This window comes from Oncorhynchus keta, unplaced genomic scaffold, assembly GCF_023373465.1.
Source record: "Oncorhynchus keta strain PuntledgeMale-10-30-2019 unplaced genomic scaffold, Oket_V2 Un_contig_10132_pilon_pilon, whole genome shotgun sequence".
In the NCBI taxonomy this organism is placed as follows: Eukaryota; Metazoa; Chordata; class Actinopteri; order Salmoniformes; family Salmonidae; genus Oncorhynchus; species Oncorhynchus keta.
In genome coordinates, this window is record NW_026277020.1 from 97153 (window position 1) to 114199 (window position 17047).

The window sequence follows — 17047 nt, forward strand, 5'->3', positions numbered from 1 at the left end:
CCACTTCCAGGATGTGGCATCATTTAGCTCCTTGTCGTCCACGTTTGAACAGGTGATGGTGCTGAGGTCATATGACACGATGACAGCCACAGCCAGACGACAGGCAGAGGGGCGTTGGTGTATCTGGTCGACCAAACAGACTTTTACATCAGAGTACGAGATGGCTTCCGGCAAATCCAGGTGCAGTGTTTACCGGTGTAATGGATGCAAGCCACTATATTTATAAAATACAACACCTTCATCCTTTGTTAATGTTTACATGATTAACTTGGAAGTTTTACCTTTCAGCTTGGACCACACATAGCTTTACCCCCTGCCCAGGTAAGTCGTTGGAAATGTGCACTTGAGAAATGCTGACAAACTATTGTGACAGTGAAGGAATCACTTAATGAAGTTATTAATCACATTAGTGAATCTTATTGACATGATTTCTCTGCCTGTATCCATCTGAAGGGTAATGAGGTAGCAGCAGTCGACCCTCCTCCAGTGGTCTACTACCAGCCAGACCATCCCTCTAACACGGCCACAGAGCAACCCCCCAGACAGCTAGACCCCCACCAGCCACAGCCTGAGGGACAACACCCTGTTCACCCCGACCCACGTTACCCGACTCACCCGGATCCACGCTACCCAGCCCAGCCTGATCCACGCTATCCAGCCCAGCCTGATCCACGCTACCCAGCCCAGCCAGATCCACGCTATCCAGCCCAGCCAGATCCACGCTATCCAGCCCAGCCAGATCCACGCTATCCAGCCCAGCCAGATCCACGCTACCCAGCCCAGCCAGATCCACGCTACCCAGCTCAGCCAGATCCACGCTACCCAGCTCAGCCAGATCCACGCTACCCCTCACATTCAGACCCCAGATACCCCTCACACACTGATCCACGGTACCCCAGTTATACAGACCGACAGCACAACCCTGACCCTGTCCAGCCCCAGCCAGCCCCTGTCCCACAGAACCCAGTTTACACAGACACCCGCTACCCTGTAACCCCACAACGCAGACCCAGACCCCCTGAGACCCCCAGCCACCAACACACGTCAGGCCCAAGCGTGAGTAGCCAGTGATTTAAATGTCATAAATGTAACCTAAAAACATGCCACTGCTGAAATACTTCTGATTGTGGATGTGATGGGAAGCACGTTTTTAAAGACTTCTTCTTTCCTTCTGCAGATTCACCTGGTCGCCCTGAACGCCCCCCAGGGGGGTAACATGCGGGGTATCAGAGGGGCAGACTTCCTGTGTTTCAACCAGGCTCGGGCCATTGGGCTGAAGGGAACCTTCCGGGCTTTCCTCTCCTCCAAGCTCCAGGACCTTTACAGCATCGTCCGCAAGTCAGACAGAGACCGCATGCCCATCGTCAACCTAAAGGTACAGTCGGCTAAGACTGAGATGCATTTTCAGCTTCATTCAGAATCCCAGTATCATTCCATATAATTTAAGTAATTGGCAGCAACCGTCCCAAACCATTTGTCTGTCCCCTCTATAGGATGAGGTCCTGTTTGACAGTTGGGAGGCCATCTTCAGTGACTCAGAGGGCAGAGTGAAGGACAACGTACCCATCTACTCCTTCGATGGCAAAGACATTTTCACAGACGGCACATGGTGATAAACTACACTTCTACATATCACTCACTATACACAAAATATCAAAACCTCTCTTTTTACAACACCCATAAGGAGGCATTGATAAGTTATGTCAAGTTAACAGCTGAGAAAGTGAATGGAAGCAAAAATATGATGATTCATCCCTTCATCTCGTTCTCTCCCTTACTCCCTCTCCTCACCCAGGCCAGACAAGATGATATGGCACGGTTCGACCAGCAGGGGGCACGGCCAGGTGGATAACTACTGTGAGACTTGGCGTATAGGGGAGCGTGTGCTGACAGGCATGGCCTCCTCTCTACAGGGGGGCCAGCTCCTCCAACAGAGAACCAGCAGCTGTCACAGCTCCTACGCCGTGCTCTGCATCGAGAACAGCTACATCGGACAGTTCAAGAGATAGGACTGACCGACCAAACGCACACACACACTACAGCCAGATCAAAGAGATAAGACTACAGCCAGATCAAGAGACCGACCAAACGCACACACACACTACAGCCAGATCAAGAGATAAGCCCAATGAAAAACACACAAACACATCAGCCAATCCAGGAGGCCTAACAAAATGTACCTACCAGTGGAGGCTGGTGACTTAAATAAATAGGAGGATGGTAGACCCAGGGTATTGGTGTGGAACGCACAGGGACAACAAAGTGTGTTTCAAAAATCGTCAATGACTAATTATTTTAACCTAAAGCATTTAATAAAGACATTTATAGTACACTATTATGGGGAATGGGAATGAGGGCTGCTTACAGTGTTGGAAAGGGACCACAGCAGTGATTGAATGAGGGTATGAGGCATGAGTTGAGGTGTTCAGAGGCTTGACCAGTGCAGGACAGGATTTGCCTAGAAAGACAAACAATAACACAACACACTACACAGTTAGACAAAAGAGCTCAGAATGAGTTAGTCTAAGCAAAGAGCAAAATCATTGATGTGTAATAATGTGATTGTGTTTGTGATTGACTCTACATACAGTAATGAGAGAACATTGATAGGGGGACTTACAGAGCTTGGAGAGGAAACATTCAATGTGCCAGTGGATGAGTGGGAACATGAGACATGGATTCAGTTCATGTCAGGAGATAGTTGACAATGGTGGTGGAGTGATCATCACCTCTTAATCAGGGAACAAGGAGGGGACTTCCCTGGAAATACAAATAGCAGATACATTCCATTACAGCTGCGCCGTCATAGGTTTGGACAACAAGTTTCTCTATGAAGTTACACTCCGACATCTCAAAATTCATTAAGTCAAACACAGACTGCGGCGCATCTCGCCCACTTCACACATCAAAGTAGCCCAAGAAACGTTCCTGATTAAAGCCCTGATCATCCAAATACCTGACCATAACTGACAACTCCAAGCAGACTGGTGGCACCATAGGTCCCAGAGCGTGGGGTAATTTTTACCCCCTGGAGCCTGGCGTTTTTCCTTATATGGTAACCTAACTAGGGAAACTCTGGACCCTATAAAGTATGCCACTGATTAATTAGTTGTAAAAAAAAGGTTGATCAGACTGAAATATAGTCTCGTTTTCATCCCATACAACATGTCCGATTTCTAGCGTTTAGGTGTGCCTAGGCTGCTGCAACATTTGTCATGAGTTTTTACTTGATTGTGTTCTTTGCTCAATAAATACCGGTGGAAAGAGGAAAGCTTACTTGAGTGCACGCGAAAAAATGTGCTGTGTCAACCTCTCTCTTTAATCGAAATATTTATGGATGATGCGATGAAGCTATCAAATCATTCTGAATTGTTTTCGTCATCCTAGAAAAAACAAGTCGAAAGGTCGATATGTTCAACAAGTAAAGCATTCTAACGTGCAATTAATTACCTCTGCAAGCTCCTTGTAGTTGCCCTTGTTGGCGGGAATTTCCCCTCTCGTCATGTCCTCTTATCGATGCAGCTTATTCCCAGAAGCTTGAATGTCGGCATTTATATTCTCCCTGCTTTTGTTTTGCCGTTTAGCTGAACGATCGATGTTCTTCAGGTCACTGTACCCACCTTTTGACCAAGGCTCAGACTTTCCCTAAAGCAGGCATGGCCAGCAATACAGGCAGCTTGATGAAAGGTTCCCTGTTACCAGCTTTACTTTTGATACCAGTTGGTATTTGAACGCCCTCACCTTTTCATCTTTCTTCATGAAACTGATCTCAGGCAGTGGTCGACCCTCCCTTTTCCGTGTACCCCAGAGAATGAAAGGGGTTCTTCAACAAAGTCCACAAACCGCACACTTCACGCTGGTAGATAGCTAGCTACTGAAGTTAACGAGGCCAACTTTAAAAAAAGTTCAATCAGTTGCTAGCTGGACACAAAAATTAAGTTTTAAAACCAAGAAAACAATTTACATACCTCTTCTGTCATTTGAAAAAAACAAATTTGAATTGAATAAAATACCAAAAATGCTCAACTATCACTGTTCACTCTTAATCTCTATCCGACAATGTCACCAAGCTTCTCAACACAGAATCTCCATAATGCTCTGTGGCACAATCCCAATACAACACACTTTGTTCTCTGATCCTAAAAGCTTTGATCGGTTGGAGGACTTCCTCTGGAGGTGGTCATAATTACCATGTATGTCTATGGAAGGGGGTGAGGCCTACAAGCCTCCTAGGTTTTGTATTGAAGTCAGAGGAGGATGGAAGCTAGCTGTCCTCCGGCTACACCATGGTGCTACCCCAGACAGTGCTTTTGAAGTTACTGTAGACCATTGCAAAACAGTGTATTTTAATCTATTATTTGGTGACATAAGAATATATTTAGTATAGTTTTATCTAAAAGGTATAACTTGAATGTTTCTAATGTTTACATTTTTATGAAATTCACTGAGGATGGAGCCTCCACTGATACGTACACACACACACACACACACACACACACACACACACACACACACACACAATGGTGCTTTGTATATAACAGCTACATTCCCCTTCTCCAATACACTCAGTCCAGCTGGCCAAATAGGACCATATATCCATAATATGGGGTTGATCAAGAACAGCGACAACCAGGCTAAGAGATGGACCACCCTCCAAGCCACCCCCTTTTTACACTGATCGCAGCTGACTAAACAGCCCACCCCGACCCCCTGCACATACGTCTAAATCTGTGTTCTGTAAACACCTCAACACTGTGGTTTTCAGTAGAGTTTGTATTCATTCCACTTCTCCTTTCACTGTCCACTTCAGAAAGCCATGTTCATTGGGGGTTAGATAGCAGACTATCACAATGTACATTTATTTTTTTGTGGTCTTGCCCTCAAAAGCATAATACCTGCACTGTAGAAAGTCTATAGCCTTTTAACAGTTTGCCCTAGAATCAAACCACACCTACATATTAAACAGGACACATTCTATTCTGAGTCCAACAAGCTAATTGTTGCAGTATTGTACATTAAATGTTTATTATCCAATGTTGTAATTTTTTATTCACTTTACATTTTGTTGTAATCAGTACATATAACCAGTTTTTGAAGCACTATCTATAACATTGCCGTAAATGTTGGATGGTTTTATTTTTCTAGCGGACATCAAAAGGGAACAGGATATTTCAAATGTTTTGATAACAAAAGGAGTATTTATTTTGCGCTTAACATTTTGTTAAGTAGTTTTAACATTCACACTTTTCAGTAATGTACTCCATGGATCTATGTAATGACAGAGGAAGAGATGAGTCTGGGCCAAGAATCATGACATTTTGTATCAAAAATCTAACTACTATGTTTTTGTTTTGCAATGTCCTTTTGCGTTTTCAAAATCCTCAAAAGTGCTCTTAAGTGTTTTTCATGTCTAAGCACTGTGATGGAAATTAAATAAGGCTTTTAATCCAAAGACCAAAGCATTGCAGCTCACTGAATGAACCGGTGTATGACCCTGGTGAGGAGTTTCCTGAGGTGACATGTACTGTGCCATCTCTCTCAATGTCATCAATGTTTATTGCAAACAAATGCTACATTGTTTTTCCAAACTGATTTATTTGTAAATCAAAAAATAAAATGTTGACATAAATCTTTTTTTTTTTTACAGCAACAAAATAGGTTCACAGTCATTCACCCAAAGTGTATTTTCGGCATTGATTGAAGTCAGTGTGACAATAATAAACATGAACAATTCTGACAGTTAACGTTACAAATCTTATCCTATACCGAACTCGTTGGCTAGTATACTGCACGGCATATAGACCATTAGGTGCAATTAATCTCATACCTTTGTATTTGTTTACGAGGCCATATGACCATGTAAAAATCATTGTATACTCTACAACCTCATCACTATAGGCTGAAACCTACCTTGAGATATGACCTTTTAAATCAATTCGAGAATAGTGCAAAGTTCAAGTTGCATATCTCGTGTTCCGGACCCATTGTACATAGCGTTCTCAAGTTAAGTGCTTGTAATTGTTCACACACATCTTTTATCCACCCTACATGTAATTAATAGACACTCAACTACTATAGTCTATATTCTGACATGATTTCTCAGTTTTGTAGTAAGATGGTCCTAAGATTACTCAAGGGGAGGGGAATTCAGCAAACCACTTCCTATGCACAGCAATTAAATTAAACTAAAGGCAACTTCAATAAAAACAATTGGTTAGGAGTAATCTGCATTTATGGGCGTACTTTAAGTATGGTATAAACACATTTAGAATGTAAAGGGTACACCAGATATGAGTTCCCAGAGTTGTCAGATTCCAAAGAATAAACATAGGTCTAAAAGATATTTACATTTTTCAAATTCATTTTGCATTTATTTCCTGTGACAAACATTTAAGAAAACCCAATTTCACTCTTATGCACAGATAAATAAATTGTTCCATTAAAACAGTAGTTCCCAAACTGTGGGATGGTATGCAGAAAAGAGAACGGACCTATATATTTTCAATAATAGCCTATAATCTGAGAATTTACAATCAACAAAATAAAAGCTAGACAATCAGGCCTCCACTGATGTTATGTTGGTGCATAAAAAAAACAGCCATGTCATAATGCATAGAATTGCATGAAATTTGCTTAAAAGCAAACAAAATTTCAGCTCCATGGCAAAATGCATAGAATTGCAGGAAATTGTTTTTAAAATTGCAATTTTTTTATTTCAGCTCCATGGCAGGATGTGGAAATGCAGGGATTAGCTTTGAAACGGCAAAATAGTGTCCGCTGCCAAGATCATATTTTGTATTTATGCTTTGGTCTGTGTACGTTTTTTTTTACCACTCAACCCTTATGGTGGGTGGAGACTCAAAACACAGCTCAATTGGTGGGTCACGAAGCAAAAACGTTTGAGAACCCCTGCATTTAAACAATACAAAATAGCTCATTCGAAAATTCTGGAAAATAACATGCAGAATTAAGGTCTGCCAGCTCATTGCTAAATCCTCAAAACTCATTCGCAGTAGTTCATAACAACTATATTCCAGTTTACACATTCACATTCATGTGGGCTTCCTATTAGAAAAGATGACAATGAACATATGATTAGCACTGCTGGGGGAGAAAATACAAATCTGCATGAAAACATTTCAACAAAAATAGGGGAGAGTGGGGTAGGTTGAGCCACCCTTGTTTCTAGGAAACCATACAGAAAATGTTATAATTTGACCAAATATCTAGGAAGAGGGTCATCATTTCATTGAGTCTGAAGGAAGAAACCACATGAAAAAAGTTAAGTAAAAAAGAAAAGATTTTCAGCAAGTCAAATTATTTTCTGTTATAGAGGTTTCATGATGCTTGTATCTAAAGCAAAGTAGATCATTAAGATTATTCTATACATAAGCATGAAATTATTGTATCTGTGTGTGCTAATATAATCCAAATGTTTGCCTTGGGGTAAAAGTTGAGCCAATTGAAGTGTTTTCTTCCCAGGCATAATGCAAGGCATTATCGCTGGGATATGAGGTAACAGGGCCTGGCCAATGTTAAAATATATATATATATATATATGAAGTACAAAGTGTTTGTTAGGAGCCTGTGTTAAAAAGGTGCTTAAAATTATTAAAAGAAAAAGCAATTGTGTTCGGGAAATAAAGATAGATAGATATTTTTAAAAGGTATTGGTAATATTTCATTCAGAGACATTTCTATGCGGCTTAACTTGACCTATTCCGTGGCTCAATTTACCCGAATCCCGGGGTAAATTGTGCCAAGAGACCACTTATTTCCCCAGACAACCTATGTTTTCAAAACTGTAAAGTTTACATGAATTTGGATTATTTCCAGGGATACACAACATCCTGAAATATATGTAGATACCTTTGTTAGAAAGAATACAATAGATCTCCTAGTGATGCTGAATGTAAAAATGGCTCAACTTACCCCACCTCCCTTAAGCAAAACTATACACAAAATGGTAGCTAAAACACTTCCTGACACAAGGTGCATTGAATTACTCACTGGCAGCAAGCATAACTTGTTCTCAACTGGCCTACCTGGTTAAATAAAGGTGAAATCAAAAAATCCACTGACATGGTTAGTTTGAAGGCCCTAAAACAATTGGCATCTGCTTTGTTCACAAGCAATCGCTGATTAAACCTAAGACAATGGGAGTGTAGTGAACATACACACAAAGGGCTTCATTTAGAAAATATTTTTACACTTTTCAAAGAAAAATCTTCAGGAAGATTCTGCAGCCCAAAAATGCACCCTGTCACGTGTCTACTTAATCTAAAGTAATGCTAATGTGATCACATAGTAATCATGATCCTGTGGGGCACACCTCTCTCACTGGAGGACTTCTGTACAGCTAACAATAGACACACAGATTCAAAAATATGGTTTTCGCTAATCAATACAATTGCAGCAATTGTCGAGAATTCCTAATGATCGAAAAACAGTGAATCATTTGCTGAATATAACAGGCTACTGTTCCATCAGTAGAAGAAGTAGTCCAGTAGAATTAGTTGGACTGTTTCTGTAGATAATTTCCTATTGGTCCCCTCTAATTGAGATGATTATTTTCTCAGTCAGAGTTACGAAAACAAACATGCTTTAACATCAGGGAACATATGATTACCCTGTATTTGGAAAACTCTGAACATCCCCCGTGGATAACACCATTTGGGATGTTTCTGGGATGAGAAGAGAAAAGCAGCCACTACATAGTACATGTCAACAGTCTCTCTGAGAACATTAGGCTGACAACTAGGCCCAAACTCTGACTATTAAAAACAAAACACTGTTTTGAGTGAGAAGTAGGGATTGGTCTAAAGCCGAAAAAGAAAATTCCTTAAATGTACCTACTACAGTAGCTATATGCTGGTCTATTGTACTTCGAAAACAATGTTGAGGCAGGTTTCTTAGGATGCAAACCTTCCCAAACAGCCTAATTCATTCTCTTAGAGGTGCTCCCACAATGTGATTTGTACCGCATACAAGGTCATGTATTGCTACTTACAAGCAGTGGTGTAAAGTACTTAAAAATACTTAAGTACTACTTAAGAAGTATCTGTACTTTACTATTTATATTTTTGACAACTTTTACATCACTACATTCCGAAAGGAAATAATGTACTTTTTACTCCATACATTTTCCCTGACACCCAAAATTACTTGCTATATTTTGAATCCTTAGCAGGACAGAAAAGTGGTCCAATTCACACACTTATCAAGAGAACAACCCTGGTCATCCCTACTGCCTCTGATCTGGCGGACTCACTAAACACAAATGATGTCTCAGTGTTGGAGTGTCCCCCTGGCTACTGATGAAGAAAAAATGCAATTGTGCCATCTGGTTTGCTTAATAAGTCATTTGAAATAATTTATACTCTTACTTTTTTATACTTAAGTTTATTTAAAACCAAATACTTTTAGACTTTTACTTGAGTCATTTCTATGAAGGCATCTTTACTTTTAATCAAGTATGACAAGTTGGTACTTTTCACCGCTGCTTACAAGACCATTAGGCTCGATCGAGTGAGCTTTTTATTATCTTGTAGTAATGTAGGTGGGCCCTGCCTGTATTTCTTAAAAAAAAAATAATGTATTCCATAATAACATCCTTTTGGTGAACTGAATACACGTTGGATATAACAGATAAGGCACTAAGGGCTGAGAACAGTGACTGTTCACTAATACTGGTAAACTACACTCCCCCAACACATCCAACGAAGTGTCATGAGGTCTCGACTCACCTCTAAGTCTCATCTGTCCTTGTGCAGTCGTGTGGAAACCGTAGCAGAGATTCCCAGACCGTTTGGGACCACTCAAAGTCAGTGTAGGGGGTTTAGGTGTTGATGTAAAGATGACACAATGTTCAAGGGTTAGTTAAGGATTTTGGCAAGGAGACCCTTTATCAACTTCCACACAGTCAGATGAACTCATGGATACCATTTTTATGTCTCTGCATCCAGTATGAAAGAAGTTAGAGGTAGTTTCGCGAGCCAATGCCAACTAGCGTTAGCTAGCGCAATGACAGGAAGTCTACAGGGACAACTTGCATGCTAGCTGTTCCGATAGACTTCCAGTCATTATGCTAACGGAAGTTAGCAATTTGGCTAACGCTAGTTAGCAAATTCCTTCAAACTGCATCTGACTCTGAATCTGACTCTGCCAACATACCAGAATATACCAGAATATTCCTTTCAGGCCTTCACGTTGTTCCCATTGGACAGAGGTTCCGTCTCTGAGGGGTTTGATGGTACGGAACATAGCTCAGTGGGCGTGGCCTGGTCTGTGTCCCCTCCCCCTCCTGCCGATTGGTTCCTGTAGTGGCGAATGATGACCCAGGCAGCACAGCCCAGGTAGATAACCGTCAGCAAGGCAAAGTAGAAGAAGTAGACCAGGAACTATTGGAGAACAGAACAGCACTCATTAGAAAACATATGGTGTTCCCATATGGGTGACGTCATCTTGCAGGAAGTTGTCTGAGCGTGGTTGTAATCAGAGTGTGTGTGACTGACCTGGGAGTGCACGTCTAGTCCCAGACCCTTCTTGTCAGAGACGATGAGGGTGATGATGGTCTTCAGAACGGTCGCCAGGAAAGTGTTGACCCCAAACACCAGGGCACACAGCTCCTTGGTGAGCGGAGCGATCTGGAAACTACAAACACCACAACAGGATAGTCGGCAAATTAAATGTACAGCCTAAAGTAAGAAAGACGTGACAGTTCTATTTGACAATGCATTCATGCACTGTACACGTCTGAACATGAAAATCCCCAAATCCCATTATACGTATACAACGACTTTAAATAAAAGTAGACCTAAAGAAACGTACATGGCGATGGGCACGAGGAACTGGTAGAAACCCTTGAAGAGGGAGTAGGCCACATAGCAGACCCAGATGTTGCTGGTGGTCCCCATGAGGAGCAGCAGGCCAGCCTGTAGAGCCGTGATGACGCCGATCACCAGCTCAGACCACACGTTCCAGCGGATCTTCACGAAGCCCGCCGCAAACGACGTGATCGCACCTGGGACAGAGTTAACGAGGTGGAGTTAGTCGAAGAAGATAAGCTGACTAAATTAATGACTGAGTAGGTGATTAAGGCTTGGGGAACTTCATTTAATAAATGCTGTGTGTGTGTGTGACTCAGGGTCACAGTTTGACATTATCATATCAAGGCAAACAGAGGGGATTGCTGGTTCAGTAAGCCTTTATGTTATTATTAGGCATCAATAAAATAATTATACTAAATGACTATGGGGAGCAGCACATTGTCTGGCGTCATCTCCTGTGTGATCAACATCTAAAACATTGTCATCTTCCACCACCTTTCAACAGAAAGTGACTGGTTAGTCTTCTGTTGTCTCACCACATTCTGCTTCATGGGAATTCCTCTTCCTAGATTGATGGGCTTTGTATGTCTCCTGTCCTTGTCAGCTGTTTAGGTCATGTAATTTCAGTCATAATTAAATAATTGGAGAGGGGTCAGTCTAAAACAGTGTTTCCCAACTCCAGTCCCCCCAACAGTGCGCATTTTTGTTGTGGCCCCAGACAAGCACACCTGATTCTACTTGTCAACTATTGAATCAGGCGAGTTAGCCTGGGGCTACAACAACGTGTGTTGGGGGTACTGGAGGACTGGAGATGGGGAAACCCTGGTCTAAGACAACTCATTTGACTGAGAAAATATGTACCTTGAAGCATGTTACCATGGTGCTCTCACTACTACCTCTGCCAACTGCTGTAGGGGTGTTAAAATTTTGTAGGAATCATTGACTTGGAGAACACAGGCTCCAACCCTGTCAGACAGTAAAGACCCAGGTGAATGCTACATATTGGTTATTAAAACACTTGTATACCTGGCTTTGGAGGGCCTTTGTACCCAGACTAAAACCTAGGGAAATGGATCCCTCACCCAGTAGTGTGGAGACAGCCTCCACCCCTCCGTTGTAGACGTGTTTGTTCTCCGTGGCGGGGTACACCTTGTTCCACAGGACATGGATGTACAACAGCACCAGGTAGTAGCCAGCGGAGTTGAACACCCACCACAGGCTCCACAGTCTCAGGCTGGGCCTCCGCGGCACGTTCCTCAGCTCCTTCAGCATCTGAATAAACACAGAGTCCCTCCAGGAGGAACCAGAGCTGAGAGGGGCCAGGGAGGGTGTGTCACCCGAACCCAAGCCCGCTTCGCCCTGCTTCATCCTGGCCAGCTCCGACTGTGCGGCAGCCTGCTCCTGGAGGTTCCTCTGGGCAGCATGGTGGGCCCTGTTGAAGAACAAGGACCTTTTGGGCCAGGGCAGGCAGACGGAGAGCACCAGGCCAAAGGACACCAAGGCCAAGGAGACAGCACTGAGCGTGGCGAAGGAGAGCCTTCCCACAGATATCAGCACCTGGCCCAGCACCGAACTGGCAAACACCCCCATGAGGACACAAGAGCGCGAGTAGCTGGCCACACGTTGGTAGAGCTCTGGGGTGACCAGGGAGAAGATATAGGAGGAGTAAGCCACGCGTGCTGCCATGGTGATGCCGTAGAAGAACTCCATGAACTGCATCTCTAAGAGGGAGGAGCCCAGGAGGAGGAGGAGCCAGATGGCCACATGGCTGAGACTGGAGAGGACCAGGACGGGCTTGTAACGCAAGACGTCTGTCAGGAGGAAGACTGGCACCAGCACCGCCATGTAGGAGTAGGACAGGATCGGGTTGATCTCATTGGTCACCTGGAGGAAGAGAATGGCGGATATGAGAGGGGGAGACCACATAGAAGAGACAGAGGACTACGTGGAATCTAATTCTCCTTGTAAAAAGTTGCAGCTGAAGGCTCTATAAATGTGCCGGCAGGTGTTCTCAAATGGCATATTTAGGCTAGTTTCCTGTGAGTCCTCGAACACTGACAAATGCACATGCCTCATATGGTGTTCAGAATAACCTTGTCGCTGTGCTGACACCTTTTGCCAATGCAACAACGTTAATCCCCGTCTACAGGAAATGAGGGGAGCAAAAACCTTCACTGCTCCCATTCATTTGAACTAATGCTACATTGTAGGCAAGGACACCTTCCAATGAGTCTGCAGACTTCAGGCCATTAGGTTCATTAGTTTATACTGAGCCAGACAAGCCTACAGTAACCAATCAGAAAAAGAGACTGCCCTAATTTGTAGGAATGTGAACTTTGACCATACTGAGGAGGGGTTACTGCACTCACACTGTGATAGCCTTATTACAGTCCAGTGGGTTCCATGACTAAGGAACACTGGTTCAATTATTTTAGGATTGAGCGGTTGTAGTTCAAGCTCCTAGTATAAATTCAGATGGAACACGTGTCAGCTGATATAGCTTATATCAGGGTTGTCCTTCTACTTGTCATACAAGGCTATAGCCTCCAGCGCAGGACATTGTCTTTCATATCCCTCAAAATCAATTGGGCCTCAGGTTGAACTGACATGCCCTGCCCTTTAAATATATATAATTTTCTTTGTACATTTAACCTTTATTTAACTCGGCAAGTCAGTTAAATAAAGGTTAAATACATGTTTTTTTATTCAGTAGAAGACCGATAGCAATAGTTGACACGACTAACAAAATATTTGTTTACTAAGCAAGAGTGAAGATAAGTTTCTCGATCCTTCCTACTAAATCAAATCCAGAGTCGGCTTTCTATTCCGCAACAAAGCCTCCTTCACTCACGCTGCCAAGCTTACCCTAGTAAAACTGATATCCTACAAGAGATCCTCGATCGCAAGATGTCATCTACAAAATGGCTTCCAACACTCTATCAGCAAACTGGATGCAGTCTATCACAGTGCCATCCGATTTTGTCACTAAAGCACCTTATACTACCCACCACTGAGACTTGTATGCTCTATCGCAAGGCTGGCCCTCACTACATATCCATATCGCCAGACCCACTATTACAGGTCATTTACAAGTCCATGCTAGGTAAAGCTCCGCCTTATCTCAGTTCACTGGTCACGATGGCAACACCCATCCATAGCACGCGCTCCAGCAGGTGTATCTCACTGATCATCCCTAAAGCCAACACCTCCATTTGCAAGAGATCCATATTCAAAGAGTTCCAGTACTCTGCAGCCTGTGACTGGAACCATATTGCAAAGATCCATTTGAAGTTGGAGAATTTTATCTCCCTCACCAACTTCAAACATCATATCCGAGCAGCTAACAAGATCGCTGCAGTTGTACATAGTCTATAGGTAAATAGCTCACCCATTTTGCCTACCTCATTCCCATACTGTTTTTATACTGTTTTTATTTATTTACTTTTCTGCTCTTTTGCACACCAATATCTCTACCTGTACATGCCCATCTGATCATTTATCACTCCAGTGTTAATCTGCAAAATTGTATTATTCGCCTACCTCCTCATCCTTTTGCAAGAGATCCACATTGTATATAGACTGCCCATTTTTTTCTACTGTGTTATTGACTTTTAATTGTTTACTCCATGTGTAACTCTGTGTTGTCTGTTCACACTGCTATGCTTTATCTTGGCCAGGTCGCATGCTATTCTGCAAATGAGAACTTGTTCTCAACTAGCCTACCTGGTTAAATAAAGGGGAAATAAAAAAATAAAAAAATAAAAATAGTGCTCCAAAATGATTTAATATCATACCATCTTAAAAAAAATATTGATGTGCAATATCCATTTAAAGAGATCCATATTGCATGCAATATTTTATTTCCATGGACGTTTTTAATAAAACCATTTTTCTCCTCTTGCGGCTGCTTCCCCTGCAGCAGACATGGTGCAGTTTTCCTCCTTGCTGTTAGATTCACTGTAAGTTCGCATGCTATTCTGCTAGTGATAATATTGTATTGTGAGGTCCCTGGCAATTCCCAGCCCTACTTTGTAATATAAGTTATTCCATTTCTATGATTCCAACAGTTCACCCAAGTATTTGATCTTTAACGTCAAATCGCAACATTTGGTAAGAAAAAAAACATTCTCAACTCGATTATTCGCACACATTGTGCAGCCCTACCTCCTACACATCTACCCACCCTTAAAAACTGTGGTCAACTTAAGAGACACACACACAGATAGTTGCATACACAAACTGCACTCTCACGCAAAACACACCACACAAACATTCCAATCTGTTATAGGGGGATGACTGCATCACTGACCTGTTCCCTGGTGAAGTTCTTCTCCATGCTGAGCAGGTTTGGTGTTATAAAGGGCTCCCCAGGCTTCAGCTGCACCATAAACCCATAGAAACACAGGAACACCACCGACAACTCCCAGGTCCGGGCGGTCTTGGTCTGGCCGTTTGAGGGGTCCTCAGGTGGGGGAAGAGCCATCTCGGGGTCAGGCTCTCCAGGGGAGGTCTCCTTCAGGTCAAGTTCAGCCTCTTCCTCCACAGCCCTGTCCCCACTCACCATAGCATCTTTGCCCACCATGGTAGTGGCCTGACAGTGGACACTGGGGTCCCAAGTCTACCTCTGACTGTATAAAATGACTAAGTGGTATTGCTATAGTGAAGAGGCTTGGTATAGGAATTTTCATAGAAACCAGAGAGTAGGGCCTAAACCACCAATTCAGATGTTCTAAGCAGACAATGAGTAGAGATTCCTGTTAACACTCTTCCCTTACAAGTTCCACAAAGGATCCAGTGTTAAACATTAGAGGGGGTGAGAGGGAAACCTTTCACAATGACGAACATGGAGTTAAAGTGCTACCTGCAGCCATTTTCATACTCTATGTATGAGACAAGGTCAACCTTTGCTCCATTCCATGGATTAACAATGATTGAAAGCAAGCTAGTTTACAGCTGGACCTCTGGTCTGTTTGAACCTGTAAAATACAATAATGGTTGCAAATAGTCACTCAAAGTTTGTTTTCTGACAGAGTGCTTTATTCTTCATTATTTTGTGGGATGGTGCTCAACCAAACTCCCTATGTCCAAAGCGGTCCTTTCCCGGGCAGTGACATCAAATCACACGTATTATAGTAACAACCATGGTAAACAACGACCCTAACAGATCTGAGCTGTCAGGTAACGAGTATTATTTGGGTGCAGTCAGTGTATGATAACTTTGTTGTTCTCTGTTGGACTGATTTATTAACTTGGGGTTGACACACTCCGAAAAATTGGATTCACAACGAACGACCATGGTTAGAAAGATTTGTAATTGCAATGTTGCATGCGTGAGACCAGACATAGTTACTTGAAAAAGTATTCGCTAAAACAGGGGTGCAACTTCTGCACGCATGGCTGGCACGAGCCATATTCAATGTTAGCTAACTAGTCACGTTAGCTAACCAGATTCCAGTCTGGAATACCTAACGTTAGTTAGCTAAAGGTAGCTAAGCTTGTCTGGAAGAGGTAGGTGCTTATTTTAATAAACCCCTTGCTAGTGAACAATGTCAGAGAGCTCGCAACAGCTAAAATCAAATAGCCTATACAATTTAGCTAACTGCCTACAGTAGCTGACACTATCTAGCTAATGTTAGCTCCATCATGCGAGTTAATATTATCTTATTGCAGGGAACATTGGTGAACTTGTTAGCTAGTTGAAGTTGACACCAATAATTGGGTTTTAAACAATGTACATACAACTTTGTACATTGACAAGGAAAGTAGGTAAAAACCTACCTCTAAATTCTTCCCCGACTGAACTCGTGTGCGCGCTGTTGCTCAGTTGAATGCATTTCAGAGCAACTGAGTCTGTGAGATTTTGCAAGGAACTATGGGGGCTGTAGTTTCAGATGATTGACCGGAGATAATCCAAAATGCACCTTAAAAGGTATTTATCAATGAACATTAGTATATCACTCAATGATCAATACTTTTCACTGGTTTAAATATAAATGGCCAATAGGCTACATAATGTATTCCAATATATTAGGACATAATATCACATGAACATTTAACGAATAAAGACAAACACCCGACACAAAACATAGAGCGTTCTACTGAGCAAGCAACTGAACATTGCCCCATGGATAATCATTGGACGTGACCGTTGCGCGCGCTGTGAAATGAGGGAGTTCTATTTTCCTGGCCCGGGTTGAACCGAGAAATGGCGCCCTCAT

The 17047-nt window shown here is 42.6% G+C and overlaps 2 protein-coding genes across 3 annotated transcripts in view; one reads left to right on the forward strand and one right to left on the reverse strand.

The window, feature by feature from the left end:
• The window catches only part of LOC118375805 (collagen alpha-1(XVIII) chain-like), a 39568-nt gene extending 37523 nt beyond the window's left edge, over positions 1-2045 (forward strand). Inside the window, 7 exon segments of the mRNA XM_052500284.1 lie at positions 53-180; positions 289-292; positions 295-321; positions 454-1056; positions 1178-1375; positions 1494-1609; positions 1796-2045. Of these exon segments, the coding sequence (XP_052356244.1) occupies positions 53-180; positions 289-292; positions 295-321; positions 454-1056; positions 1178-1375; positions 1494-1609; positions 1796-2009 (1290 nt within the window). The 3' untranslated portion in view covers positions 2010-2045.
• Positions 2046-5343: 3298 nt separating this feature from the next.
• Positions 5344-17047, reverse strand: LOC118375804 (reduced folate transporter). Of its 2 annotated transcripts, none has more exons than XR_008096658.1 (6): positions 15139-17047; positions 11912-12713; positions 10831-11023; positions 10515-10653; positions 9747-10400; positions 5344-7065 (listed from the first exon to the last, which is right to left on the reverse strand). XR_008096658.1 is itself a non-coding variant. In XM_052500283.1 (6 exons), the coding sequence occupies exons 2-6, from the start codon at positions 15409-15411 to the stop codon at positions 10197-10199; spliced, it is 1611 nt and encodes a 536-aa protein (XP_052356243.1). In that variant the 5' UTR covers positions 15412-15805; positions 16608-17047; the 3' UTR covers positions 8080-10196. The 2 variants fall into 2 exon arrangements, 1 of the variants encoding a protein (XP_052356243.1); XM_052500283.1 differs by lacking the exon at positions 5344-7065 and having other exon boundaries at positions 8080-10400; positions 15139-15805; positions 16608-17047.

Coding starts and splice junctions, on each gene's coding strand:
- LOC118375804 (XM_052500283.1), bottom strand. CDS start 15,411: ATGGTGGGCAAAGATGCTATGGTGAGTGGGGACAGGGCTGTGGAGGAA. Junction 11,024..11,911: donor GGCTGTCTCCACACTACTGG/GTGAGGGATCCA, acceptor ACTCTGTCCCAG/GTGCGATCACGTCGTTTGCG. Junction 10,654..10,830: donor TTCCTCGTGCCCATCGCCAT/GTACGTTTCTTT, acceptor TGGTGTTTGTAG/TTTCCAGATCGCTCCGCTCA.